This window comes from Cherax quadricarinatus, chromosome 24 (genome assembly GCF_038502225.1).
Source record: "Cherax quadricarinatus isolate ZL_2023a chromosome 24, ASM3850222v1, whole genome shotgun sequence".
Classification (NCBI taxonomy): Eukaryota; Metazoa; Arthropoda; class Malacostraca; order Decapoda; family Parastacidae; genus Cherax; species Cherax quadricarinatus.
In genome coordinates this window covers 36758393-36785719 of record NC_091315.1, presented here as the reverse complement: position 1 = coordinate 36785719, position 27327 = coordinate 36758393, and the positions used below count along the sequence as shown (strand labels likewise).

Genomic DNA, 27327 nt, shown 5'->3' with positions numbered 1-27327 from the left:
CTCTCTCTCTCTCTCTCTCTCTCTCTCTCTCCTCTCTCTCTCTCTCCTCTCTCTCTCTCTCTCTCTCTCTCTCTCTCTCTCTCTCTCTCTCTCTCTCTCTCTCTCTCTCTCTCTCTCTCTCTCTCTCTCTCCCTCTCTCTCACCCAGGTGCATCTACTCCCCCATACAAGCGTGGGAACTGTGTCCATGGGATGACAAACCCAGTGTTCAGCAGGATTCTAATCTTAGCCCATGTTGTTGTGGTTGTGTGGGGGTTGTGGTTGTGTGGGGTTGTGATATTGGGGGTTGTGGTTGTTGGGAGTTGTGGTTGTGTGGGGGGTTGTGGGTTGTGTGGGGTTGTGGTTGTGTGGGGTTTGGTTGTGTGGGGTTTGGTTGTGGGGGTTGTGGTTGTGTGGGGGTTGTGGTTGTGGGGGGGTTGTGGTTGTGTGGGGTTGTGGTTGTGTGGGGGTTGTGGTTGTGTGGGGGTTGTGGTTGTGTGGGGGTTGTGGTTGTGTGGGGGTTGTGGTTGTGTGGGGGGTGCAGTTTTGGTTATGTGTGAGCTATAATGGTGGTTGTTGTTGTTGTTGTAGTTGCTATTGTTATGGTTGAGAAGGGCGATTATTCTTGTAGTTTTGATAGTGTTGTAGGTGTGCTTGCTGTGGTTGTGGCTGTGATTGCAGGTGTTGTAGTCAGCGTTGCATGCAAGAACAACAATACTGTATGAAACTAGGATAAGACTCGGGGAATATCAGCACGAGTCATCCATGATGGTTTTGAAGTGAAGTGAACTTGAGCACGCCACAACCACACTGGTGTGACATCCGTCTGCAGAAACCTGCACTGTGGTCACAGTGGTGGCCCATGCTGAGCTTCCTAGAGTCTACAGAAATATTCCTAGTTGTCTGGAGATTATTATGCCGGCATGGCACGGTGGGTAACGCACCGGCCTGCTAGTTTCAGTGCTGACTTGCCATTGGTTTGAACCATCAGCTTTTCTGATTTCTTCAAAAAAAATAGGATCCCGATCATTTTCTCAAAAACAAAAAAAAAAAAAACGTAAAATACTGAAATACATTATTACTATATTCATGGACAAACGCTGAACCCGAAGGCAATCAGGTTTGATCCAGAGAAGTAGAACGTAGCTCCAGTTGACTGGATTAAGAGCCAGACAGGCGCCCCTCCCCTCTTTCATCCACCTTCAATGAATGGTCGGTAATTCTTCTAAGTAGTAACAGTAACATCTGTGATAAGAGCAGTAACAGTAGCAGCTATGATAACAGTAGTAACAGTAACAGCTGTGATAAGAGCAGTAACATTGGGGCCTTGATAAGGGCAGTAACAGTACCCTGTGATAACAGTTTTTTAAACAGAAAGCTATTAAAAAGAACAAACAGTAACGGCTGTGAAAAAAAGGCGGTAACTTTTCAGCTTTTAAAACTGTGATAAGGTAGTAACAGTAACAGCTGTGATGGAATATAACCCCCAACACTGTGAAAGAAAAATGGCTTTTAAAGCTTTTGATAATGGAAACAGAAAAATGTGATAAGGAAATAACAGTAACAGCTGTGATAAAAATAACAGTAACACCCTTGAAAGGGGAAAAAAGAAACCCGGTCCGGAAAAAAGTAAAAAGAAAAGCTGTGAAGAATAGTAAAAAGTGGCTGTGATAAAAAGAAAAGTAACAGCGGGATAATAGTAACAGTAAAAACGTGATAAGGGAAATAACAGTAACAGCTGTGAAAAAAGAAAGAAAATCCCTTTGTGAAAAGAGAAATAACAGTAACCCCCGGATAAGAAAAATAAAAAGTAACAATTGGGGGTAAGAATAGTAAAAATAACAGCTTTTAAAGTAGTAGCAGTAACTACTGTGATAACAGTAGTAACAGTAACAACTGTGATAACAGTAGTAACAGTAACAACTGTGATAACAGTAGTAACAAACAACTGTGATAACTGTAGTAACAGTAACTACTGTGATAAGAGTAGTAACAGTAACAGCTGTGATAACTGTAGTAACAGTAACAGCTGTGATAAGAGTAGTAACAGTAACAGCTGTGATAAGAGTAGTAACAGTAACAGCTGTAATAGTAGTAACAGTAATAACTGTGATAACAGTATTAACAGTAACAACTGTGAAAACAGTAGTAACAGAAACAACTGTGATAACAGTAGTAACAGTAACAACTGTGATAACAGTAGTAACAGTAACAGCTGTGATAACAGTAGTAACAGTAACAACTGTGATAACAGTAGTAACAATAACAGCTGTGATAACAGTAGTAACAGTAACAACTGTGATAACAGTAGTAACAGTAACAACTGTGATAACAGTAGCAACATAAACAACTGTGATAACAGTAGTAACAGTAACAACTGTGATAACAGTAGTAACAGTAACAACTGTGATAACAGTAGTAACAGTAACAACTGTGATAATAGTAGTAACAGTAACAACTGTGATAACAGTAGCAACATAAACAACTGTGATAACAGTAGTAACAGTAACAACTGTGATAACAGTAGTAACAGTAACAACTGTGATAACAGTAGTAACAGTAACAACTGTGATAACAGTAGTAACAGTAACAACTGTGATAACAGTGGCAACAGTAACAACTGTGATAACAGTAGTAACAGTAACAGCTGTGATAACAGTAGTAACAGTAACAACTGTGATAACAGTGGCAACAGTAACAACTGTGATAACAGTAGTAACAGTAACAGCTGTGATAACAGTAGTAACAGTAACAACTGTGATAACAGTATTAACAGTAACAGCTGTGATAACAGTAACAGTAACAACTGTGATAACAGTAGTAACAGTAACAACTGTGATAACAGTAGTAACAGTAACAACTGTGATAACAGTAGTAACAGTAGCAACTGTGATAACAGTAGTAACAGTAACAACTGTGATAACAGTAGTAACAGTAACAACTGTGATAACAGTAGTAAGAGTAACAACTGTGATAATAGTAGTAACAGTAACAACTGTGATAACAGTAGTAACAGTAACAGCTGTGATAACAGTAGTAACAGTAACAACTGTGATAACAGTAGTAACAGTAACAACTGTGATAACAGTAGTAACAGTAACAACTGTGATAACAGTAGTAACAGTAACAGCTGTGATAAGAGTAACAATTATTTTTAGAGTAAAATTAGACTTGACACTTCTCTCTTCTTCTTGTAGTGTGATGGTGGGCATGATAGAGGGTGTGGAGAGAGCCTTCTGCTTGTCTGCTCTGGTGCGAGTTTGTAGCTAAATGATAAACAGTTGTGTTCCTAGCAGATATCCTGCTGTGACCTGTGACCTATGACTTACCTGTGACCCTTCTCGAGTACTTACTCTCGCAGTCCGCTCAGAGACTAGGCCTCCCTGTTGACTGTCTAGTCAACCAGGCTGTTGGTGTGGGCGGCCCGCCGACCCACATATCATTCACAGTACGACGGCTGTAGTTGAGGGGCCATTGTTTCAGCAATATTTGTGAAAGCTGCTGGGAGCAGGTTGATAGAGTGTTCTCTTATCGTTCCCGTGGCTTCCATGCAGATTTGAGACTAAGCCCTCCAGTATCATATGCAGATCAACCAGGCTGTGATGGATATGTGGGGCAGCGGGCCTCCAGTAGCAACAGCCTGGTTGACCAGGCAAGCACCAGACGAGCCTGGCCCATGGCCGGGCTCAGAGAGTAGAGAAACTCTTCAAACTCTTCAGAAGTATATATCTGTGTTTAACGTCGCAAAATTCTCTCGCCTTGTACTCAGAGAGTACAATTCTTGTTTGCTGAGGACTTTTCAGTACTTTAATTGTTTCATTTTTTTTCTAATATACACTCTGTATGCTTCCAAGCTGTTCTCTCTCTCTCTCTCTCTCTCTCTCTCTCTCTCTCTCTCTCTCTCTCTCTATCTCTGTTTCACTGTGTAAGTTGGTAGCAACACTGAGGTGTCTCTCAAGCGAGAGATCACAAGTGATGTCAGTAATGTTACCACTAACACTATTTTAATTGACAAATTAGACACATGTGCAACACTTGGGTACCTTTACTGAGGAAATTCTTCACTTTCCGAATCTTTAGACATGACTTTCCTTCCACATTTGGATTCGCCAAGTGTGATACCACCTACTTTCTCCCTCAATAAAGATACGCAAGAGTTGCACATGTGTCTAATTTATCAATTTGTCGGTTCTCTAAGCCATTTATCTACTGTTTTAATTATTTTATAAGCTCCCTTTATCTTATTATCCTGTTTTTCACGGCATTCATTTGGTTTATTGTGTCTTTCAGAAGGTAAACGAGCTGACATTATTTTACCTAGGTCTTGCACTCGGGTGTTGTTATGCTGTGCGTTGATCCTTCTGTGTTGTGTATCGTTCTTATTAGGGAGGCCAAGGTCTTCTAGTCTCCATTCTCATGTTCTCCTCTACACTCTTGCTCTTCCTCTCTCACTTTTATTTGTCCTGATTCATTCTTTCACTCTTTCATTATTGCTTTTTCACTCTACCTCGTTACCACTCATATTCCCTACGACTAAGTCGATCTAACTCATTTCCTCTCTTTCATCACTGTCCCTGCTCTCTCTCTCTCTCTCTCTTTTTTTTTTTTTTTTTTTCTCTCTCACTGTCTCCCTTTCTTTGTCCTTTATTATCTCCCTTTCGCTTTCCCTCACTATATCCCTCTCACTAACTCCCTCTCATTGTTCCTTATTATCTCCAACTCACTCTCCCTGACTGCCACCCTCTCTCACTCTCCCTCACTATCTCCCTCTCTCACTCTCCCTCACTAACATCAACAAAGCAACCTGATCCATTTTCAACGTTCTGCGAGTCATCAGCCTGATGCCTTTTGTCCTCAAGCCTCTCTCTCTCTCTCTCTCTCTCTCTCTCTCTCTCTCTCTCTCTCTCTCTCTCTCTCTTCACAGGGTTTGACAAGGTTAGGTTAAGGATTCCTAACTTTATTAACAAGCTAAGAGCTGTTACCTACATCAGCTCATTTGAAAGCATTTTTATTGTTATGAGACATACAAGTAGGGAACAGGATGAAGTTGGAGCCATCTGTGGGCCAGCATTTTCATTTGATCAACTGACTTTATCTCGTTGACATCATTATGCTGTACGAATGTGTTCCATACTCGAGTCATCCTGGGTATGTATGATCTCAGATGGAGTGATGTTCTGGAGAAGGGTACAGCCAGAGTGAAGTTGCTGCTGGCTGCCCGTCTTGTGGTATAGAAGCTTGCTTCTTGCTGTCCTCTCTCTCTCTCTCTGTCTCTCTGACCTTCCTGGCCCCTGCTGACCCATGTGTTCACAATTACGTGACCTCTGACCTGGCGTGACACAAACTTGTTTCTTTCCTTTGTTGTCAAGAAGAAACCGGCTGGTCATCTGTCAGTTATTTGGTCTCCTCACTTCCGCTTCCTCCGCTACTTTTTCTACTTCTCTTATTCTTTTCTCTTCTTATTTCTTCCCTTTCTTCCTTCTTCTTTCTCTTACTTTTCCCTTTTCTCTTTTATTTTTATATTTTTTTTAACGTCTGCTTTTCTCTTCTTCTCCTCCTTCTTCTGTTCTTAGGAAAGCACTAAACCGGTAGGAGCCATACACCCTCTGGTGTGTGTATTAGTTTATATATTGCTCGCGTTCTGTCTGTCTGTCTGTCTGTCTGTCTGTCTCTCTCTCTCTCTCTCTCTCTCTCTCTCTCTCTCTCTCTCTCTCTCTCTCTCAAACATACATCATTGCCTTGCCCCTCGTTGCATTCTTCTGGCTACCATACAATGCAGCTCCCCTAAACCTGCATTTTATATGGTTTGATAGCACCAGAATGAGGCAGGATAGATTTGATTGAAAATGGGTTGAGAGTGAGGAAAAAGTGTAATGGAAAGGAGGACGGGAGAGCAACAGGGAGAGAATAAAGAGAGGGAGGAAGGAAGGATGGATGGGAGGTGCCAGTGGAGAGGGTGGGTTATGGAGATGTTAGGCTAGCCTCTCCATCCTCCCCATCCTCCTCATCCTCCTCATCCTCCCCATCCTCCTCATCCTCCTCATCCTCCCCATCCTCCTCATCCTCCTCATCCTCCGCCTGACCAGTCAAAGACTCTCACACTGTCTGAGAAACACCGCTTCACAGGGAGGCTTTGTCCCCTGTCCACCCTGTGTCCACCCTGTGTCCACCCTGTGTCCGTTTTCCGTCACCCTCCGTCCACCCATTGTCCCTAGCCTGTGTCTACTTTTTGCCAGTGTCCATGCCACACACCCCTACCCCCCCCCCCTTGTTGTGTCCACTAGCAAAGGGCCAAAAAGGGGGCAGATTAGTGAGAGAGGGTTGACGTAAATATGACGCGGTGGCCAGCACGTCTGAAGGCCACATGCAGCAGCAGCAGCTGCAGGGCCACAATACCTGCGGCCAGCCGTTTTTTTTTCTCTCCTGTCGTGGTCTTGTCGTGGTCGTCGTGGTGTATTCTCCCGGAAACTACGTAATGGAAGTGAAGGCCGAGACACAGCGAGTATGATAATAAAGAGAGGGAGAGAGTGAGAAAGAAGGAGAGAATAGGGATGGAGGGGAAAGGGGTTGATGAAGGAATGGGGGAAGCCCGGTGTTCCATTGCAAAGGAATGGGTATGCGAAGGGACGTTAACTGCAGTCTCCTATCTGCCTTAAGCTAACAACAACAGTCTAATAACTCATACAAACACAACTCATTGTAATGCAGAGAGAGAAAGGTAAAAGAAAAAGGTATCCTCCCCCTCACACGGGTTTAGCGCGTCCCCGAAGCGCTAAACCCGTGTTAGGGGTCTTGCAGTGCAATGAAATGTGGAGGCTAGAGTCGTCCTGGAGCTCTGTGTTCAGTCAAACTGTTGCTGCTAGTCTGGAGAATATATATATATATATATATATATATATATATATATATATATATATATATATATAATTATATATATATAATTATATATATATATATATGTGTGTGTGTGTGTGTGTACTCACCTAGTTGTACTCACCTAGTTGAGGTTGCGGGGGTCGAGTCCGAGCTCCTGGCCCCGCCTCTTCACTGATCGCTACTAGGTCACTCTCCCTGAGCCGTGAGCTTTATCGTACCTCTGCTTAAAGCTATGTATGGATCCTGCCTCCACTACATCGCTTCCCAAACTATTCCACTTACTGACTACTCTGTGGCTGAAGAAATACTTCCTAACATCCCTGTGATTCATCTGTGTCTTTAGCTTCCAACTGTGTCCCCTTGTTACTGTGTCCAATCTCTGGAACATCCTGTTTTTGTCCACCTTGTCAATTCCTCTCAGTATTTTGTATGTCGTTATCATGTCCCCCCTATCTCTCCTGTCCTCCAGTGTCGTCAGGTGTGTGTGTGTGTGTGTGTGTGTGTGTGTGTACTTCATTATTCTGTCCAAATGGTTTATAATGGTTTATAATGGTCCATTTTATGATTAGTATTTTTAATAATTGGTCTATTAAATAATTCACTTAGTATCTGGTTCATTGTATAATTTGTGTTATAACTAATTCATTTATTTGGTGGTTCATTACATAACTGATTCACTTAATTGGTTCACTTAGTCAATCATTCGTTCATTTAGTCAATCATTGTTTCATTTAGTCATTGGTTCAGTCTTTAAGTGACTGTTACTGTGAACTTAGAGTCACCTTATGTATTATCCTAAACAGCGCCTCTACTGAACAGCTCACAGGTAACAGATTACCTTTCAGCATCCTGTAGAGACGACTGGCACAAGATGACGTTTACTGACGTTGACGTGTTCCTTGCCTTCCCGCAGGTGGCCAGCGAGCAGGAGGCGGCGCTGCAGATGCAGCAGGAGGCGCTGAGGAAGCACCAGGAGACCCTGCAGCTCCTGCAGCACCACAACACCCTTAAGACACTGCAGGTAAGCACCAAGCTTCGTGGAGTAGCCAGTTTAATCGTGTCTCAAAAGAGGGAAGCATAGTCTGGGCAAATGGGGTTTATGCGAGGAAGAGAAAGGGGGCTTTGCCCCCCTTCCCCCACCTGGTACGAATTTTTCAGGTCAATAGATTGTGGGTTAACTGCGAATTATTGTAATTAAGGCACCTGTGATGTGCCCCACTGTTCCGAAGATTCCAATTAGGGTCGAATATTAGACAAAAGACATTGGTGATTCTTGAGACAAGGTCGAATATTCGACAGGAAGACATTGATGACTCAAAAGAAAGAGAATTTAAAGTTTTTTGATATTCGGGGGAAGACAAATAATATTTATCCCATAAATCAAACAAAAGCAACAATAACAATAATAAAAAAAGAGCAATAGTAACAACGACAAAAACAACACAAGCTTCATCGACATCATCATCAACAACAAATAACATTAAAAACAACGACAATATCAAGAACATCAATAGTAATAATAGCACCACCACCACCAACAACAACAACAGTAGCAACAATAGCAACAAACAAACAAACGAAAATGGTTTACAATTCCAGTCACGGTGGCAAAGAATCACAACACTCTGGTTTAAATGGTCATAAATCTCGAGCAGTGGTTCAGACGCTCGTAAAATGATATCCAGTTTGAGATGAACGTCTTACTCCAGGCTTCAGACTCTTCTGAAGACTCTAACTGGTCACCTTCAAGCTTCATAAATTCTCTTCTGAAGCAGTCTAACTGGTAGTTCTGAGGCTTCATAAATCAGCTTCAGAAGTCTAATTGGTAGCATTGAAGCTTCATAAATCAGCTTTAAAAGTAGTCTAACTGGTAGCTTTGAAGCTTCATAAATCACTTCTGAAACAGCTTAACTGGATGGTTTGGTTGCTTCGGAAAGCTTGTCCCTTTCCCTGCAGGAACTGCACAAGCATATATACTCCGTGAGGTATGTCTGTCTGTCTCAGTATATATATATATATATATATATATATATATATATATATATATATATATATATATATATATATATATATATATATATATATATATATATATATATATATATATATATATATATATATATGTATATATATATATATATATATATATATATATATATATATATATATATATATATATATATATATATATATATATATATATATATATACATGTATATATATATGCTTGAGAGTTTATTCTCATCCCTATTTTAGGGTTTAAAATATTCTTACCCGGTCGTGGGCAGGTAACGTTAATAGTATATGAACTGCCCAAGCAAGTACACAGGTAATGTGGCGCCTTTAAAGACACTTGTATAGTCGATAGGCTTTAAACCCCATTAACTAACCTAATTTCTCCTCTTGGTACTGAGGTATTCTTCACTGGTGGTGATCACATGACATAAACAGAGCTTATGTTTGCTGCTATCTCTGTATTACGAATTTAAAACGTCAGTGGCGACACGTCTCCTTCAGTGTTTTGACGGGGCCCATGTGTTTTTATTCCCGCAATATGTATACAGCTGTCTCTTGTGTAGTATGCATAAACACAGCAATGTGTATAGAACTATGTATACCTGCGATTGGATTGACCTCAACCCCAGCTTAGTAGTAATAATAATAATAATAATAATAATCTGAGCTGCAGTAAGGACGCCCCTCTGGCGAGACAGTGATGGAGTGATTGTATAAGCGTTTCTTCTTTTTTCGTGTCACCCTGCCTGGGTGGGAGACGGCCGGTGTGTTAATAATAATAATCATAGCAATAATAATAATAATAATAATAGCAATAATAATAAGAAGCGTAAAGCCTCTCTGTTGCTAAATACCGAAATCCCATGACACGCAGCAGTATTCGACCATCTGCATTGATCCGCAAATTGACACGAAAGCGGCACCACTTTGCTTTAAAATCCAATTTCCTCCTGGTTGGCCCGGAACGATCGATCGCTATTTTATTTCCCAATTTCCAAAGTACAAATTTCCCCCCCCCTCAATTCCTCTGGATTGTACCGCTCCTTGTTCCGTGGAGTTATTATTGTCTGTCAGTCGCATTACCGGGGCCAATATTAGATTGTTTGGGCGGTGTTACTGGGAGACTGACTGGGAGTTGTTACTGGGAGACTGACTGGGAGTTGTTACTGGGAGACTGACTGGGTGACATTACTGGGGGAGATTGACTGGGAGATGTTACTGAGAGTAAATCTTTGATGCTTAAACACCGATTATTAATATTATTTTTCTAGTTCCAATTCCGCGGATCGAGAGCCTTTTACCGGCATCGAGAAGTCAAAATTCTTAGAAAAAAAAAAAGGATCGTGGATTCCTTTGTTTACATTTGCCAAGAAACATTGCATCCTGGGAAATATTATTCGTCCTTGCAGCGATAAATATTTCCCAGGATAAAATCTACTCGTCACTCGTCTTGACAGCAGACAAAATCTACTCGTCACTCGTCTTGACAGCAGATAATAATACATTAATACACATTCCATTGCCATTTTCCACCTCCGGAGGAAAAAAGGGATCGGAGGCAAGAATAAAATATAAAAAGAATACGTAGAGAGGATTTGGGAAAATCGGCCATTCATGGCTACGACAGTTCAAAATGGCATTTGTATTTTTGATTCCTGGGCAGCGTTCGAGTATAAATGAACCCGTGCAAATGAAGCTGTCTGTCAGGAGCGGACCTGTGCTGTCAAGGATGGAAGATCCGTGCTGTTAGGGATGGTGGATTCGTGCTGTCAGGGATGGGGGACCTGTGCTGTCAGGGATGGTGGATCCGTGCTGTCAAGGATGGGGGACCCGTGCTATCAAGAGCTGGGGGACCCGTGCTATCAAGGCCTGGGGGACCCGTGCTATCAAGGGCTGGGGGACTCGTGCTATCAAGGGCTGGGGGACACGTGCTATCAAGGGCTGGGGGACACGTGCTGTCAAGGACTGGGGGACCTGTGCTATCAAGGGATGGGAGACCCGTGTTATCAAGGGGTGGGGGACCCGTGCTAACAAGGGTTGGGGGACCCGTGCTGTCAAGGGCTGGGGGACCTGTGCTATCAAGGGGTGGGGGACCCGTGCTGTCAAGGATGGGGGACCCGTACTGTCAAGGGCTGGGGGACCCGTTCTGTCAAGGGCTGGGGGACCCGTTCTGTCAAGGATAGGGACCCGTGGTGTCAAGGATGGGGACCCGTGGTGTCAAGGATGGGGACCCGTGGTGTCAAGAATGGGGGACCCGTGCTGTCAAGAATGGGGGACCCGTGCTGTCAAGGGCTGGGGGACCCCAGCTGTCAAGGGCTGGGGGACCCGTGCTGTCAAGGGTTGGGGGACCCCAGCTGTCAAGGGCTGGGGGACCCGTGCTGTCAAGGGAGAATATGGCAACGCAACGGATCCTTCGCATATTGTTGCAGGGATCCCAGAGAATGGTCCTGCAGAGAGGTCTTTGTGGTACGAAGGAAGATGTTACCCATTTCAACCCCACTGGTGTTTAAACTTACTTTCTTAACCCACTGTTTTCATGATGGTGGTGGGTTACGGTGGTGATGGTGGGTTATGGTGGTGGTGGTGGATTATGGTGGTGATGGTGGGTTATGGTGGTGATGGTGGGTTATAGTGGTGGTGGGTTACGGTGGTGATGGTGGGTTATGGTGGTGGTGGGGGGTTATGGTGGTGGTGGGTTATGGTGGTGATGGTGGGTTATGGTGGTGGTGGTGGGTTATGGTGGTGATGGGTTATGGTGGGGGTGGTAGGTTATGGTGGTGGTGGTAGGTTATGGTGGTGGTGGTAGGTTATGGTGGTGGTGGGTTACGGTGGTGATGGTGGGTTATGGTGGTGGTGGTGGGTTATGGTGGTGATGGTGGGTTAGGGTGGTGGTGGTGGTAGGTTATGGTGGTGGTGGTAGGTTATGGTGGTGGTGGTAGGTTATGGTGGTGGTGGGTTAAGGTGGTGATGGTGGGTTATGGTGGTGGTGGTGGTAGGTTATGGTGGTGATGGTGGGTTATGGTGGTGGTAGTAGGTTATGGTGGTGGTGGTAGGTTATGGTGGTGGTGGTAGGTTATGGTGGTGGTGGGTTATGGTGGTGATGGTGGGTTACGGTGGTGGTGGTAGGTTATGGTGGTGGTGGGTTACGGTGGTGATGGTGGGTTATGGTGGTGGTGGTAGGTTATGGTGGTGGTGGTAGGTTATGGTGGTGGTGGGTTACGGTGGTGATGATGGGTTTTGGTGGTGGTGGGTTACGGTGGTGATGGTGGGTTATGGTGGTGGTGGTAGGTTATGGTGGTGGTGGGTTACGGTGGTGATGGTGGGTTATGGTGATGGTGGTAGGTTATGGTAGTGGTGGGTTAGGGTGGTGGTGGTGGGTTATGGTGGTGGTGGGTTATGGTGGTGATGGTAGGTTATGGTGGTGGTGGTGGTAGGTTATGGTGGTGGTGGTGGTGGTAGGTTATGGTGGTGGTGGGTTACGGTGGTGATGGTAGGTTACGGTGGTGGTGGGTTACGGTGGTGATGGTAGGTTATGGTGGTGGTGGGTTACAGTGGTGATGGTAGGTTATGGTGGTGGTGGGTTACGGTGGTGATGGTAGGTTATGGTGGTGGTGGGTTACGGTGGTGATGGTAGGTTATGGTGGTGGTGGGTTACGGTGGTGATGGTAGGTTATGGTGGTGATGGGTTACGGTGGTAATGGTAGGTTATGGTGGTGGTGGGTTAGGGTGGTGGTGGTTGGTTATGGTGGTGGTGGGTTACGGTGGTGATGATAGGTTATGGTGGTGGTGGGTTACGGTGGTGATGGTAGGTTATGGTGGTGGTGGGTTACAGTGTTGATGGTAGGTTATGGTGGTGGTGGGTTACTGTGGTGATGGTAGGTTATGGTGGTGGTGGTAGGTTATGGTGGTGGTTGGTTACGGTGGTGATGGTGGGTTATGGTGGTGGTGGGTTACGGTGGTGATGGTAGGTTATGGTGGTGTTGGGTTACTGTGGTGATGGTAGGTTATGGTGGTGATGGTAGGTTATGATGGTGGTGGGTTTCGGTGGTGATGGTAGGCTATGGTGGTGGTGGGTTACGGTGGTGATGGTAGGTTATGGTGGTGGTGGGTTACGGTGGTGATGGTAGGTTATGGTGGTGGTGGGTTACGGTGGTGATGGTAGGTTATGGTGGTGTTGGGTTACTGTGGTGATGGTAGGTTATGGTGGTGGTGAGTTACAGTGGTGATGGTAGGTTATGGTGGTTGTGGGCTACGGTGGTGATGGTAGGTTATTGTGGTGGTGGGTTATGGTGGTGGTGGTAGGTTATGGTGGTGGTGGGTTACTGTGGTGATTTTTAGTTGTGGTGGTGGGTTACGGTGGTGATGGTGGGTTATAGTGGTGGTGGGTCACGGTGGTGATGGTAGGTTATGGTGGTGGTGGGTCACGGTGGTGATGGTAGGTTATGGTGGTGGTGGGTCACGGTGGTGATGGTAGGTTCTGGTGGTGGTGGGTCACGGTGGTGTTGGTAGGTTATGGTGGTGGTGGGTTACTGTGGTGATTTTTAGTTACGGTGGTGGTGGGTTACGGTGGTGTTGGTGGGTTACGGTGGTGATGGTAGGTTATAGTGGTGGTGGGTCACGGTGGTGATGGTAGGTTATGGTGGTGGTGGGTCACGGTGGTGATGGTAGGTTATGGTGGTGGTGGGTCACGGTGGTGATGGTAGGTTATGGTGGTGGTGGGTTACTGTGGTGATTTTTAGTTATGGTGGTGGTGGGTTACGGTGGTGATGGTGGGTTACGGTGGTGATGGTAGGTTATGGTGGTGGTGGTGGTAGGTTATGGTGGTGGTGGGTTACTGTGGTGATTTTTAGTTATGGTGGTGGTGGGTTACGGTGGTGATGGTGGGTTACGGTGGTGATGGTAGGTTATGGTGGTGGTGGGTCACGGTGGTGATGGTAGGTTATGGTGGTGGTGGGTCTCGGTGGTGATGGTAGGTTATGGTGGTGGTGGGTTACGGTGGTGATGGTAGGTTATGGTGGTGGTGGGTAACGGTGGTGATGGTAGGTTATGGTGGTGGTGGTAGGTTATGGTGGTGGTGAGTTACAGTGGTGATGGTAGGTTATGGTGGCTGTGGATTACGGTGGTGATGGTAGGTTATGGTGGTGGTGGGTTATGGTCGTGGTGGTACGTTATGGTGGTGGTGGGTTACTGTGGTGTTTTGTAGTTTTGGTGGTGGGTTTCAGTGGTGATGGTGGGTTACGGTGGTGGTGGGTTACGGTGATGTTGGTAGGTTACGGTGGTGATGGTAGGTTATAGTGGTGGTGGGTCACGGTGGTGATGGTAGGTTATGTGGTGGTGGGTCACGGTGGTGATGGTAGGTTATGGTGGTGGTGGGTTCCGGTGGTGATGGTAGGTTATGGTGGTGATGGGTTATGGTGGTGGTGGGTTACTGTGGTGATTTTTAGTTATGGTGTGTGGTGGGTTACGGTGGTGATGGTGGGTTACGGTGGTGATGGTAGGTTATGGTGGTGGTGGTGGTGGTGGTGGTGGTGGTAGGTTATGGTGGTGGTGGGTTACATGGTGGTGGTGGGTCACGGTGATGATGGTAGGTTATGGTGGTGGTGGTGGTTCCGGTGGTGATGGTAGGTTATGGTGGTGGTGGGTCACGGTGGTGATGGTAGGTTTTGGTGGTGGTGGGTCACGGTGGTGATGGTAGGTTATGGTGGTGCGTTACGGTGGTGATGGTAGGTTATGGTGGTGGTGCAGTAATAGTGATGGTTATGCTTATGGTCTTACTTATGGTCGTACTAAAGTTCTGGGTGGTAATGGGAGGGGTTGCAGGCTTGGTAGTAGTATTGGTACCCTTGTGGTAATGGTGGCAGAATCCTGGTGATGGTAATGGTGGTGGCCTCGTAATGGTGGCAGCGGTAGCATTTTCTTTGTTGGAATTTGCGTTGCAAGGGTGTGTATGGGTATGTATGTGAGTGTATACTTCGTGTGTGTGTGTGGACTCACCTACTTGTACTTACCTAATTGTGGTTGCAGGCGTCGAGTCACAGTTCCTGGCCCCGCCTCTTCACTGGTCGCTACTAGGTCACTCTCCCTGTGTGTGTGTGTGTGTGTGTGTGTGTGTGTGTGTGTGTGTGTGTGTGTGTGTGTGTGTGTGTGTGTGTGTGTGTGTGTGCTGAAATGACGCTCCTATTTTAATGAGGAATGATTCACAGTAATTGCAAAATGCCCCCCAAAAAATCAGAATTAATGCTTACTCTGCTCTAATATAATTAACTGTGCAAAATACAATAGATTTCGCAATTTATGATGGGGGAATTTATTGTGCAGTGTTACTCATCCTGTGAGTGAACATGCCACTGTAACAGTGTTACTCATCCTGTGAGTAAACATACCAACAGAAAGACAGTACTGGACAGTGCCACTCATCCTGTGAGTGAACATACCACCGGAGATGCAAAATCGGGCAGTGGCACTCGTCCCTGGTTGGTAGAGAGTAACCCTCCAGAGAGGCACTGCCGTCAGGCGTTGTGAGTGTGGAATGGTAGCCAGTTAAAAATAGTTTCCACTATCTCATGATCACACAAGACAGCAGCAAAACTTACACGAGCTTCTACCTCTAGGATGCTGGGGAGTGTTGGTACGAACATGCTGTGAGAGCAGCGCCAGGATATTATATAGAAATCTCCCACTGATGCAAAAACCTCTATGGGCGCATCATCATTACAAATTCCTCTTCTGCATCGCGGTTGAGGGTAATCACAGACAGATTGACCATCGAGCATTTGTGTTCAGGCTGACAGCACTGTGGCAGGTACAGCGGAGTACCTGCCAGAGGGTCTTCAGCTGGTGAAGTCACAGGCAAAAGAGGTCCCGGGACCCTTCCTTAACCCTTCCAAAGGTGAAATCATCTCGACCAATCAATCATCGCTGGGGAGGCAGGCAACCAGAATCCTCAACCATCGCCTCTGCTCAGAACACAACTTGGCTTGGAGAAAACATGTGACCAGAATAAGATAATATATTTTATCATCATTATTATCAAATTCCCGAAGAAACACTAAACTTAATATAACAGGACTCCCCCTTTTCAACCGTCTACTCAAGCAGATTGTTGGTGATAGCGGCCAGCAGGCCCACATAGCTATCACAAAGGAGATAAATGGTATAAAACACCAACGCGATGGAAAAATAGACGCAAATACAGTTCAATGCGATCCTTTATTGAGTACGTATCCCCCACACAAACATAGTCAATAAAGTGTTGCATCATACTTTATTTGTGTTTATTTTTCCATAGTTATCACAACCCGGCTGATTAGGCACATGTGGGAGACACTGGTTTATTTTCCTCTTCAAAACATCTGGCTTTACACAAATAACCCGCACATCTTACGACGCGTTTGGTCCGACTTGGACCATTGACAAAGTCAGTTTTTGTCTGGTCCAAGTCGGACTGAAACTAAGCTTCTCTCTTTTATGTGCGGGTGTGTATCGTTCCAGTTATTGTGCTTTTTTCTTAAGAGCAATTTCTCTGATATCTGATGTGTTGAAGAATTTTGGACTACTAACGTTGCCATAATATTCTCTGATTGTATTAACGGCGCCCTAGTTTTTCGAATGGTTTATTTTGCACTTTTTCCATATTTACCCTAGTCAGTTGTTACGGCAGTGTACAGACTGGAGATCAAGTTCTCAAACGTCTTTCACGTATAAGCGAGTATTATCTGGTATCTCTCTAGTCTTTGCCATAACAAAAACAGTTAAAGTATTTTTAGGTGTTCCCAATGGTTTAGATTTTTTCCTGAGTCTTTGAGGGCGGTATACGACCTCCATACATTTTCCACCTCTGCTATGTCTCCTGCTCTGCAAGTCTCTGTGAGTATAGAGCAACATTCCAGTCGCTAGAGCAGTAGTGGGTCGATAAAGTAACATTATTGGAGTTGATTTTCTTGTCTTAAACGCTCCCATAATCCGCCTTTCTATTTTCACCACCATAGCTATATTTACCTTATTTTTTCTAGATTTCAGATCCTCTGACTTAATAATTCCAGAGTCTTTTTCATGTTCTTTACTTCATCTCCATACAAAGCAGGTGAAATCGCAGATCTAGAGAGTGTACAGAGATCCTTTACTGCACGTATAAGTTCTGTCAAGCACCTTAACTACTGGGAACGCTTGGAAGCACTTGACTTGTACTCGTTGGAACGCAGGAGGGAGAGATATATCATAATCTACACTTGGAAAATCTTGGAAGGAATGGTCCCAAATCTGCACACAGAAATCACTCCCTACGAAAGTAAAAGACTGGGCAGGCGATACAAAATGCCGCCAATAAAAAGTAGGGGCGCCATTGGTACACTAAGGGAAAACACCGTAAGTGTCCGGGGCCCAAGACTGTTCAACAGCCTCCCATCAAGCATTAGGGGAATTGCCAATAAGCCACTGGTTGCCTTCAAGAGAGAGCTGGACAGTGAAAGTCAGTGCCGGATCAGCCGGGCTGTGGCTCGTACGTTGGACTGCGTGCGGCCAGCAGTAACAGCCTAGTTGATCAGGCCCTGATCCATCGGGAGGCCTGGTCATGGACCGGGCCACGGGGGCGTTGTTCCCTCTGAATAACCTCCAGGTAACCTCCAGATAACCCCTGAGATGGTCTGCGTGCTGGGTGCTACGCTCCTCTTCAGTTCTTTCCTTCTATACCTAAGCCCTTTAAGAATAAAAAGGACACAATACCGTGACTGGAACAATACACTATTCACACCACTCCCGTCCCTCAGCATCCGCCCCCCTCTCGTATTTATTCTGTCTCTCTTCCCTTCGCATTTCTCTGTGACAAGTCAATGGTCCAAGTCGGACCGAAACGTCGTCATAAGTTTGTCTCCTACGTACTGGTTATTCGTGTATAAACCCCTGGAATATGTCACCACTCAACACCAAGCTATTTTCACTTGCTGACTGGAAAACTGTGTTGAATGTGTTTCAAGAGAAGGTATGATTGTGCCCGTGAAGCTAGGAACCACAGATGCCAGTGATTGTAGTTTTAAGAGGTGGGGCCAGGAGCTGAGATCCAACTCCTGTATGCACAATTCAGTAAGTACACACATTCACACACACACACACACACACACACACACACACACACACACACACACACACACACACACACACACACACACACAAAGGGCTTATGACATTCTCCACAAGAAGGTCTAACCAGAGCAGTGGAGGAGCCAGGGTTATTGTGCCACTCTGAAAAGAGTTCAGGAGGGCCCGGCCTCCCTGAGACGTGCGCACCATTCACGTATCACGCGCGCTCCTTTTGTCCTCCGCAACAGAAAACTGGAGGAGGTGCAGAAAACGGGGAGGTGCAGGGAACTGGGAAAAGGGGAAGGTGCAGAGAACGGGTAGGTGCTGGGAACTGGGAGAGGGGGAGGTGAAGAGAACGGCGAGGTGCAGGAACTGGGAGAGGGGGGAGGTGCAGAGAAAAGGAAAGTGCTGGGAACTGGTAGGGGGTGGGGGGTTCAGAGAACGGTGAGGTGCAGGAACTGGGAGAGGAGGAGGTGCAGGGAAAGGGGAGGTGCCAGGAACTGGGAGGGGGAGGTGCAGAGAAAGGGGAGTTGCTGGGAACAGGGAGGGAGGAGGTTCAGGAATCTTGGAGGTGCAAAGAACGGGGAATGTGAAGTTGTGCTGGGGGAATGTGAGGCGGTGCTGGGGGAATGTGAGGCGGTGCTGGGGTAACGTGAGGCAGTGCTGGGGGAATACCATTTTGGGCTGGGACCTGTTTTACTCTTGTTCACAATTAACCCACAAATTACAAGCGAAAAAACAAGACAGCCTTTCAACCAGCACTAAAAACATCATCTCAGGACATTATTCTCTCAGACCGGCCTGATAATGATCAAAAGATAGACCGAAACTCCCAAAATACCTTTCGAGCGTGTGTTACCAATCTCTCTATCTCTCTCTCTCTCTCTCTCTATATATATATATATATATATATATATATATATATATATATATATATATATATATATATATATATATATATATATATTTGAGGACACGATAAATCTCCAAGAAGATACAAAGTTTTCCAATGGCAGCGGGAAATAATAGGATGTTCAGTGAGACAAATTCCAACTACTCTGTTATGGGAAACTGGAGGAGGTAATAACTAGTACTGAATATACTACAAACTCTAATCACACAACAGAGCGGAAAAGTAATGTGAAGGACCTGGGAGTGATAATGTCTAAGGATCTCACTTCCCAGGATCACAATGTGTTACGATCACAACTGCAAAGAAAATGATAGGATGGATAATGAGAACGTTCAAAACGAGAGATGCCAAGTCAGTGATGATCCTTTCCAAATCGCTTGTTCTCTCTAGGCTGGAATGCTGCTGTTCACTATCCTCTCCATTCCAGGCAGGTGAAATTGCAAATCTAGGGAGTGTACAGAGAACCTTTACTGCACATATAAGTTCCATCAAACGCCTTAACTACTGTCAACGTTTGGAAGCACTTGACTTGTACTCACTGGAGCGAAGGCGAGAGAAATGCATCATAATCTACACCTGGAAAACCCTAGAGAGACTGGTCCGTAATCTGCACACAGAAATTACCCCCTACGAGAGCAAAAGACTTGGCAGGCGCTGCTACATACCCCTAGTGAAAAGTAGTGGCACCATTAGTACACTAAGATAAAACACAATAAGTGTCCGGGGCCCAAGATTGTTCAACAGCCTCCCACCAGCCACAAGGGAAATTACCAATAGACCCCTGGTTGTCTTCAAGAGGGATCTGGACAGATACCTTAAGTCAATACTGGATCAACCAGGCTACTGTTCTTACGTTGGACTACGTGAGGCCAGCAGGAATAGCCTCGTTGATCAGGCCCTGATCCACCAGGAGGCCTGGTCATGCACCGGACCACGGGGGCGTTGATCCCCGGAATACCCTCCATGTAGACTCCAAGTATATAATATATACGTGCAGGACAAGCCACGAAGGGGAAGAAGGGGTGGAAATCTTTAGCTCAAGTACTTTCATACTTCTCAGTGCGTCATCAGGAGCTGTGCAATGTTGCAAGGGAGTAACCAAAGCAGGGAGAGAGGTCTCAGAGTAACGTAGGTGTCACTGGCCACGGTTGCCTTTGAGTCTATATATATATATATATATATATATATATATATATATATATATATATATATATATATATATATATATATATATATATATATATATATATATATATACATGCAAAACAACCACTCTGAAAGAATAGAGAAATTCCAAGCGCTTTCGTGACTACTCACATTATCAAGGAACTATATAGTTCCTTGATAATGTGAGTAGTCACGAAAGCGCTTGGAATTTCTCTATTCTTTCAGAGTGGTTGTTTTGCATATTCTGAAATCACCTGTTTACTGTGATCTTATTGCATATATATATACATATATATATAATGTAAAAAACATTGAGTTGAATGATAGCTCTAGGCCTTTCGTGTTGCAGGCAACACTTTTTTAAGAGCTTGTAGTGTTATAAAGGGGATAAGTGGTCCGGGCAGGTGTATCCATGAGGGTTTAGCGGTGCAAGCGTTACAGTACAGTAATTAATAGCTTTTGTATTTTATGGTTGCAGAGTCAGTTGTACGGGCAGTACGGAACCAGCAAGGGGCTGGCGGGGTTGCAGCCCCCACACAACCTCATGTTCCTGCCCCTCCTCGAGGGGTTAAGGGGCGGCGCTCATGGTGCACCCCCTGCCCCTCCTGTCCTGCCCCCCATCTCACCCCCCCATGAGACTGGACTGCCCAAGCTACCCCCCGTCTCCGTCTCCGCCTCTGTAAGTACAGGGTCTTCCGTAAAGATTATCTCCCTCTAGGGTACTTCCATCTAGGGTACTTCCATCTAGGGAACTTCCATCTAGGGAACTTCCATCTAGAGAACTTCCATCTATGGTACTTCCATCTAGGGAACTTCCATCTAGGGAACTTCCATCTAGGGAACTTCCATCTAGGGAACTTCCATCTAGGGTACTTCCATCTAGAGAACTTCCATCTAGGGAACTTCCATCTAGGGAACTTCCATCTAGGGAACTTCCATCTATAGTACTTCCATCTAGGGAACTTCCATCTAGGGAACTTCCATCTAGGGAACTTCCATCTAGGGAACTTCCATCTAGGGTACTTCCATCTAGAGAACTTCCATCTAGGGAACTTCCATCTAGGGAACTTCCATCTAGGGAACTTCCATCTATGGTACTTCCATCTAGGGAACTTCCATCTAGGGAACTTCCATCTAGAGAACTTCCATCTATGGTACTTCCATCTAGGGAACTTCCATCTAGGGAACTTCCATCTAGGGAACTTCCATCTAGGGAACTTCCATCTCTGGTACTTCCATCTCTGGTACTTCCATCTCTGGTACTTCCATCTAGGGAACTTCCATCTCTGGTACTTCCATCTAGGGAACTTCCATCTAGGGAACTTCCATCTAGGGAACTTCCATCTAGGGAACTTCCATCTAGGGAACTTCCATCTCTGGTACTTCCATCTCTGGTACTTCCATCTAGGGAACTTCCATCTAGGGAACTTCCATCTCTGGTACTTCCATCTAGGGAACTTCCATCTAGGGAACTTCCATCTCTGGTACTTCCATCTCTGGTACTTCCATCTAGGGAACTTCCATCTAGGGAACTTCCATCTAGGGAACTTCCATCTAGGGAACTTCCATCTAGGGAACTTCCACATGCCAGTTTTCACTCTCCTCAACAAAAGTATACCAGAGCTCAATAAAAGCTCACTATACTCTTTTTTTAGAAACTTCTATGTATTGTATTTGTTAATTTTATGAACTTTTAGGAACTTTGTCAGTTGTAGGAACTTTTTTTTGGAACTTTATTTGTTACTTTAAGGAACTTAATTTGTCAGGTTCATAACAATTTTGGAACTTATGTCTTAACAATTTTATTTGTCAGTTACAGGAACTTCTGGGAACTTTATTTGTGAGTTTTAGGAACTTTTAGGAACTTAATTTGTCAGTTTTAGGAACTTTTAGGAACTTTATTTGTCAGTTTTAGGAACATTTAGGAACTTTATTTGTCAGTTTTAGGAACTTTTAGGAACTTAATTTGTCAGTTTTAGGAACTTTTAGGAACTTAATTTATCAGTTTTAGGAACTTAATTTATCAGTTTTAGGAACTTTTAGAAACTTAATTTATCAGTTTTAGGAACTTTTAGGAACTTAATTTGTCAGTTTTAGGAACTTTTAGGAACTTAATTTGTCAGTTTTAGGAAATTTTAAGCCAATTATTTTTTTTCCATTTTAGGCAACTTATTTTTCTAAAATTTTAAGCACTTTATTTTCTATACGTTTTAGGCATTTTATTATTATATATTTTTAAGACACTTTGGAACCCTTGGGTTGTGCGGTCCATAACCCACACAGGTTTGGCGCTTCAAAAAAAAATGGGTTGTGTAAATGTTTTCAACCGTACTTAGGTCGCCTAAAAATTAATACGTTTTAGAAAGTTTTTCAAAAATCTAAAAAAAAAAAAAAAAAAGAAATTGAACCGTTGTGTAAGTTTTACGATTATTTATCATTTTATTTTTTAAAGAAAAAATGAAAAATAGATAGATGGATAGACAGGTAATGGATAGATAGAAAATATATATATATATAATGTCAACTCTTGCTTGTTGCAGGTTCCTGCGTGGATGTCCGCCTCAGCACAATTGGCGCAGCTCTCTCAGAACTCCGCCCATACCACCCACACACCCACGCAGACGCCCGCGCCCTCGCATGAAAACCATGAGGAGAAACCTCTTAACCTCACGAAGCCCAAAGACGCCAGCCCAAAGCCCAGTGATATGAGTGGTCTTTCTGGGAAGCCCCCTGGGCTGCCACCCTCACTTGTACCTCACTCCTTCCTCCCGTACATGACACCCCCTTTTCCGGGCCTTCCTGACCACAAGGACCTGCTGGGAGGCCTTGGCCAGACTCTGGGCCAGGGCTTGGGCCAGGGGCTAGGTCAGGGGTTAGGTCAGGGATTGGGTCAGGGACTAGGTCAGGGGCTGGGTCAGGGACTAGGCTCCCTGCCGTCTCCAACTATGGGAGGAGGTCTCCCAGGGAAGCACTACCCTCCTCCAGCCTTCCCTCCCATGTACCTCCCTCCTTCCTCTCTCCCTTCCTCCCTCCCGCCCCATCTCAACCCCATGGGCGGCCTAAGCCTGCCCACGGCCACACCTCTCACCTCCCTCACCTCCCTGGGAGGCAGCATGGGTGGCATCACTTCTGTCACCACCTCCAGTCCCCACACTACCCAAGAAAAGCCAAAAGAAGAGGACTACGTCACCACCTGTCAGAGTGAGTCATCATGAAGGGGGATACAATACTATCCCCTATTTATACTTTTCTTTTCCACATTATCATAAAAAAAAGCGTTTTTCTCATTAACAGTGTTCCCCTTTTTATTCCTTTTTCATCTTCCGTTTGCACCTCCACTGATTTTGCCTTTTTATCAAAAACCCTCACTTAAGGAGAGGAACCTTATGACGAAGTTGTGACTTGACAATGGTCCAGGAGAGATCGAAACGTCGTCTTAAGGTTCTCTCTTTTTTTGTGTATTGTTCTAGCTACTGTAATTTTTTATCTTTTCTTTTATTCCATTTCGATCTTGTCTTCTTTAACCTGATTCACGATATCGTAATAACACGATAGTAAACAAAGAACGAAATGGGTGGGGATTGAACCCATGGCCTGTGTGAGTCTTAGAACTCACTTGCCATGGGTTCAAATCCTACCCGTTTCTGTGATTTGTTGTCTTTGTGGGTACACACTTTTAATCTCTCTTACATCTTCCGTAGGCACCTCCACTGACCTTGTCTTCTTCTCCTCTCCTCCTCAAGCAGCCAAGATGTTTGGGGCTAAGATCATCCGACAAACACGGAAGGACACGGACTCAAAGCCTCACATCAAGCGGCCGATGAACGCCTTCATGGTGTGGGCCCGAGACGAGAGACGCAAGATCCTCAAGGCTTGCCCAGACATGCACAACTCTGCCATCTCCAAGATCCTAGGTAAGCACATGGTGCCGGGCAGGTCCCGAGGAGATGCTGGGATTTCGTGGGGACGATAGGAGCACCGTGAGACACCTCAGGAGAGTAAAGGATGTTCTCAGTTACACTGGTTATGCTGTATTGTAAGTCATATTGGTCCTCAATTCTACATTAAAAATAAGTGGAAATATGTGCTGTGTAAGCTTTTAGTGAAATGGGGAAAAATGTGGTAATTTCATAAATGTTTTTAGCAGGTGAAACATCATATTACTAAGCTTTTCCTTGCTAAAAGAGTCTTTGAAGTTACCATTTGTGGGTTGACGCCCTTGTATGCTGGTAAAGCTTCGATTATAACAGTATAATGTCAATAGTTTAATTCAAATAATGGTATGGTAGGTCAATTTTTTATGAATCAAGAGCCCTCACCAGCATAAAGCACCTATTTGAAGAATTTAAAGCTTCGAAAAGCGTACTATTACGCTTCTTTATTTTTATGTTTTGTTGTCTAATCATGTCTGCTTTTCTCCCTCCAGGCTCAAGATGGAAGGCTATGACTAACTCTGAGAAGCAGCCTTACTACGAGGAGCAGTCTCGCCTCTCCAAGTTACACATGGAGAAGCACCCTGACTACCGCTACCGACCTAGACCCAAGCGCACTTGCATCGTGGACGGCAAGAAGATGCGCATCTCAGAGTACAAGGCCCTTATGCGCCAGAAGAGGGACGAGATGCGGACGATGTACTTCCGTGACAATGGCCTCTCCGACCTAGCCAAGCTCCTCCCTCCAGGAGCCGATTCTCTCAAGGGTGACTATATGAAGGCCGGAATTTTCAAGGACGACCTCCTGAAGAAGGATCTGATGAATGCTGAGCTTCTGAGCGCTGACTCCCACGGAGACCCCCCCACTAGCCGGGGCGAGGACCTCCCCTCCGTTATGACCCCTACTTCAGAGTTTAGCCTAGACGGTTCTGCTTCCCCTTCCCCCGGAGCCCCAGCGTCCACGACTTCAGACATCGAGGACCACATGGAAGAGGACTTCACGTCTTCGACAGAAATTGTCAGCCACGAGGAAGTCGAGGAGAACCAGCCACTCACTATAGACGAGCGGCTGGCATGAAACACCTCAAAGCGTCGCCCTCATCCACATGCACACACGCCCATGTCTGATGCGACGCACCCTCGAGCTGTGCCCATGGTCTATCCGCACGCCAGCTACCAGACCACACACGCTTTTCCCCATACCTACCCTCCCCAGTACCTTTTTCCTCCCTTGGAGCAATATCTTCCATAAGCCACCGGCGAAGACTAAGGCTTTGACAGTTCTCGAAACTAACCTTGAATTTACGCTCATCCAGTCCTTATCACTTATTCGAAGTCACTGTGAGGCTCTCCCACGCCCACACCGGCACTCACGCCCCACCCATGATCACATACACACGCCCACCCAATTCCATACTCATACATCCACCCACGCCCATCCATGCTTACACGCACAGAGAGACCTCAAGAGCGAGGGTACAAACAAATGTAGAGAAGATGGGAAACCCTTTTCCGAACTCCAAATTCGCGCGCGCGTGTGTGTGTGCGTGTGGTTAGGAATTAAGTAATCTTTACTAAGGAGTGAAGCCTTGTAAAAATAGTCTTCGAATTGCAAGTGAACTGCTTTAGAATTACAGTACTCGTGTGTAGAACAATAAACCTAGAGCGGAAACGAGAAAGAGAATGATAATGGTGTTTTGTGCGTATGTTGTGTTTGTAAAATGGGGGAGAAAAAACAATAGTGATATTCCTCCAGCTATTGTTTTTATTATTACTATTATATTGTCTTGTAAAGACACCGAACTCTTCCCTCGAGCACCAAATTTCTCGAAGACAAAACGAGAGTTTGAGGATCTCCTCGACTGAGACTACGATGACGACTACGGTTCCAGTACGACCCGATGGAAGAAAAGTCGGGAATCCCTTTTGTTGGTACCAATCGCCCCTCTCTATCACGTTTTCCCCCTGCATAAAAAAAAGGGTTTGTGACAGGTACATATTTTTGAGAGATGATATCTGTAGATCTCTTTTATGAAGTAACTCTTGCCTGGATAGGTCAGAGGTTCTTTTGAGTCGAAGCGGTTTTGTTCCTAGCACGCTTTTGTTTTTTGTATAATAAGCTGGTGACTTTTTTTTTCCCCTGCTGTTACTGAACTCAGTATAGACGAGTGGAACCTATATACACTTGTGGAGTTTATAGATGAAGGGGAATCAGGTGAGACGACTCTTGAATGGTGATGGAGGTAAACTTTCGACATATATATATATATATATATATATATATATATATATATATATATATATATATATATATATATATATATATATATATATATACATGTATAAGTTAAGATTATACACTGAAAGCTTTAACACAAAAAATAATTTTTCCTTCCCTTGTTTTGTACGTGGATGGAGGGGCGACTTTTGCGACGCTTCGCCGTGCATTAAGAGTCATATTTTTATGTTTTAAATAGGAAAGTGAACCATTATGCGCGTTGCTCTCAGGCCGCAGGTCGCCCTTCTTGTCGCTTAGTCATTTGAACCTGTGCTTAGTTAAGACTCCTTAGGAAACACGTTTTTTTTTTTTCCTGAGCATATAACAAAGTTTTTTTTTTTACCTACTTGAGAAGGACGTTTTTATTATTTTTTAATAATGTAAGACTATTTTTATTCATTAGTTGATGACGTCACGCCGTTCGCTTGTACATAATGAATCTGCGACTTGACGATTGGTTCACGCCATGAATCCAGGCGTGACGTCACCCAACTCGCCGCCCCCCCATCTCCCTGACGATTGGTTTACGCCATGAAGGCAGGGGTGACGTCACACAAATCGCGTCTGACGATTGGTTCACGCCATGAAGGCAGGCGTGACGTCACACAAATCGCGTCTGACGACTGGTTCACGCCATGAAGGCAGGCGTGACGTCACACAGTAAACAAAACAGTGGCCATTCGCCACTGTTTACTACAGATCCATGAATCATTTTTAGCGCCATGCCGTATTCTAAGTCACGATATTAAGAACCGGTGAAGACAGTATTAGTAGAGGAGGCAACCGTTCTCTCTCACTCTTCTATTTTTTTTGCTCTTAAAATGATAACAGACGTAAAACAAGAAACCGAAATACAAGTATTTGGATTTACAGGAAGCAAATGGCCCTCAACCTGCAAAATTTACCGAATTAAAGGTCTCAGGGCTGTGCTGGCTAGTGTCTAGCTAGGTCTGTACGGTCATAAGGTCTTGGTTATAAGGTCTTGGTCATAAGGTCTTGGTTATAAGGTCTTGGACAAGCCGCAGCTTCTTCACCTTTGATCCAGGGACTCCTGGTGGGAAGTGTAACCTTGTGAGGATGTACCCAAAGGGC

At 44.8% G+C, this 27327-nt stretch overlaps 1 protein-coding gene across 4 annotated transcripts in view; it reads left to right on the top strand.

Moving 5' to 3' along the window:
• LOC128688279 (transcription factor SOX-5) overlaps window positions 1-25729 on the top strand; it is a 318664-nt gene extending 292935 nt beyond the window's left edge. For 2 of the 4 annotated variants that reach the window (XM_070088374.1, XM_070088373.1), the window contains exons 4-8: window positions 7768-7875; window positions 20504-20704; window positions 22566-23226; window positions 23727-23939; window positions 24452-25729. In XM_070088374.1, coding sequence (XP_069944475.1) covers window positions 7768-7875; window positions 20504-20704; window positions 22566-23226; window positions 23727-23939; window positions 24452-25035 — 1767 coding nt within the window. In that variant the 3' untranslated portion in view covers window positions 25036-25729. The remainder of the gene's footprint in view (window positions 1-7767; window positions 7876-20503; window positions 20705-22565; window positions 23227-23726; window positions 23940-24451) is intronic. The other 2 variants (XM_070088377.1, XM_070088376.1) reach the window with 2 other exon arrangements.
• Window positions 25730-27327: the final 1598 nt, after the last annotated feature.